Source organism: Sander lucioperca, chromosome 11 (assembly GCF_008315115.2).
Source record: "Sander lucioperca isolate FBNREF2018 chromosome 11, SLUC_FBN_1.2, whole genome shotgun sequence".
Lineage (NCBI taxonomy): Eukaryota > Metazoa > Chordata > Actinopteri > Perciformes > Percidae > Sander > Sander lucioperca.
Window position 1 is genome coordinate 3,594,429 of NC_050183.1, and position 3,124 is coordinate 3,597,552.

Consider the following 3,124-nt stretch of genomic DNA (forward strand, 5'->3'; position numbering starts at 1 on the left):
TACAAAATCCTCTAGTGTCTTGAGTTATAAAATAATAATCAAGAGTATTTTCATTTTTCCATTTACCATCTCTTAAATTAGACAGAGAGGCTGTGCTCTTTTTCATCTGAGATGCACATCCACAGCAGCCATTCATGCTCCACTCATTGATCAAACATATACCAATCACATTGCAATGCACTTCTGCGCTGCTAGATGGCGTAAGTGACCTCTTTAAGACTCCAAAGTTCCAACCAGGAAGGTGAAAGTGCTGGACTATCATCATAAGAAACAGCACTAGTCTCGCCCCTGTGCCTGGTTTATTTTAGAGCTACAGTCTCCTGCCTGACTCACTTATTTAGATAATAGAATATAAATTAGCCAACAGTTCACTGACAGTCTGTCCAGTGTGACTTACAGTGAATGAGCTTGAACAGTGTTTTTGCTCATAGACACTTTAGAAAGATGCATGCCACTTAATAAATAGCACCCCATTTTTGCAGAGATTGAACCATAAACATTACTGCAGAGGACAGTCTCCCGCACCCAGCAATACTTACTTTTTATATTTGCAAAAAGTGATATTACTGCTGCAGGCTCAAAACTAAACATTTTCTATCCATTCGTGAATCGTATTGCATTCTAACCAGTGTTTTAAAAACACTTTTTGATTTCATGTAGCCCACTCCAAAGTGATTTTCATCAAACAAGGATAAATTGAAAATGTCTACCACTCCGTTTTGCTTTTACACACATAGACAAGTACCTACTATAGTTTAAGTAACAAATAAACTATATTAACAAGCGGGAATGTGCAATATTCGCAGTTTTACGCATTAATAAGAAGATCAGGTTTAGTTTTCCCAAAAAACAACACAAGCGCATGTTTTTTTGTTGTATCTTTACAAATTTATTTGTCTTCCAAAAACGAAGATCATCATAAGAGCATTGAACATATCTTTGGCATCACACAGTAAAAAAAGACAACTCAAATATATATATAAAAAAATGCAGTGAACGGACTTCCACAATACAAATCTCATTTCAATATGAACTTTACTCCCTTGTTAGCTGTACAAATATAGTGCATACTCTTTCAATTTTACGAGAAGAAAAAAAGAAGATTCAAAACAACTGTCTACACTTTAACAAAGAGAGAACTATTAAGTGTCATTTTAAAGTCTGTATGGTCCTTTTCCACTTTTCACCAGGGTCGCCACACTGAGTCCGAGTTTCCTGACGGGGCTCCGGGGGAAACCGCAGCCGGTAGAGGGACCGGTGTGCCGGCGTTATTGGCGTACACGGGGATAACGGGGCCGTTTGGAGCAAACGCTGCATTAGGTATGAGGAATGCAAACTGTCCGTCTGTGGCAGGCACGATCTGGAAACCGCCGTACACTTTGGTGGCGTCTGATGGTAAATTAGCAGGCGACGAGCCTCCTTTACAGGACACCGGGTTCATGGGCAGGACCTGTGGGGATGAGCTGGGGATCTGCACCATGGACTGGCCAAAGGAGGGGTGGGTTGGTCCGGCGGTGGAGGGGAGCTGGTGTTGGTGCTGATGCTGGCTGGGGTAGTTCATCGCGTTGATCTGGGTCATACAGCTGGCCAAGTGGCCGAGGAGCCGCGTCCTGACCTCGGTGTTGACACCTTCGCAGGTGGACAGGAACCGAGTGACTTCATTCATGCACTCGCTGAAACCGGCACGATATTTTCCCAAGACAGTGGGGTCGGTGTTCAGGGCAGCTGCAGAAAAAAAAACCAGACAAGTATATTTAACGAAGGTTATTCATATGCACATGTTTTATTCGCAAAATGTAGATGTGGGTCTTGAAGCAGGATTGTTAGACCAGCCCAGATATGTTCCTAACCGCACAATCATGAGACAGATTAGTCCGGGAAATGCGACTTACCGGTCATTTGAGCCCTCTGGAGGTTCCGGAGATGCTTCACCGTCATCTCCAGGATGTCCGCCTTCTCCAGTTTAGAGTGTCTGGAGCTCTGAGGGGACGGAAAACACACATGGTTAAGATTACGCACACACTTTCTCACTGTTTGACAGGGGCAGTTTTGAAAGCTATTAATAACTAGGACGCTAAGTGAGTAGGCTACTTACATCTTTTTTGAGCGCATCCAGGATGAGAGTTTTCAGCTGCCCCAAGCTCTCGTTGATTCTGGCTCTTCTCCTCTTTTCCATAATTGGCTTGGATGACTAAAGATAAAAAAAAAACAAAAAAACAAATGCCATTAACTGTTAATTGCTTTCTTGTTTCGTGCGTAAAAGTGAAAATCCTCTGAACTTCTGCAAAATTGTGTCCAAAATTAAATGTTTTAAGCTGTTTTTTGAATCAGGGGAAATGTTTTTCAATATAGGCTTTGTACCAACCTTTCTGTGCTCAGAGGCTGTCTTGGGTTTATCGGGAGTTGTGTTCATGCTTGCCGGGGTTGCAGCAACCGGAGAGGAGGAGGTTTTTTCCATCATATCGGCAGGCATTTTCTTATCGGAAATATCCCACAAAACCACAGCAAATTACGATCCACTTGTGTAGGGAAAAGGACGATGAATATTTTCAGCTTTCAATATTCAAAGTCCCCTCTCCCTCAAAAAAATCCTGAGATATGTATCAAGTTAAAATCCGTTTGAGCTTTGCGCAGCAGCGGCTATCACGAGCGGATGCAGTCTCTCTGTTGGGCTCTCTGCGTGTGGCTTGTATTTATATCTCGCACTGCACGCGAACGGCTCGTGTGAAACTTCCCAAACTTTCTTTCCCACAGTAACTTTCCACCAATCAGGGCGAGGGACACGCGGCCCGAGGGAGGACGGCTCGTGGTCGGCGCCCTCCCATTGGTTGTTTGGCCGCTGGAGCTGGCGGCCAATGGCGCGAGGCCCGGGTTCAGGGCACAGCCGGGGAAACTGCCTTCAGTCTTCAATCATCGTACCGTTTACATATTAACAGTGGAGCCGCAGACTGGGCACCGCCACAACGAGCGGGCACAGGGACCTTTTAATGTCCCAGACAAGAGATAAGAGCAGAAAATACAACAAAACTATAATAATAAACCGTTTATTCAGCCTTGAGCAGATTATGTCTCCACAGGCAAAGTTACCCTAACTCTTGTAGAATTGAGGTGTCCTAATTTAATT

At 44.0% G+C, this 3,124-nt stretch overlaps 1 protein-coding gene across 1 annotated transcript; it reads right to left on the bottom strand.

The window, feature by feature from the left end:
• Positions 1-880: 880 nt before the first annotated feature.
• On the bottom strand, positions 881-2,684 carry her6 (hairy-related 6). The gene is made up of 4 exons (XM_031307486.2): positions 2,366-2,684; positions 2,096-2,191; positions 1,893-1,980; positions 881-1,725 (listed from the first exon to the last, which is right to left on the bottom strand). Exons 1-4 carry the CDS (start codon positions 2,471-2,473, stop codon positions 1,184-1,186), a joined length of 834 nt encoding a protein of 277 aa, XP_031163346.1. The 5' UTR covers positions 2,474-2,684; the 3' UTR covers positions 881-1,183.
• Positions 2,685-3,124: the final 440 nt, after the last annotated feature.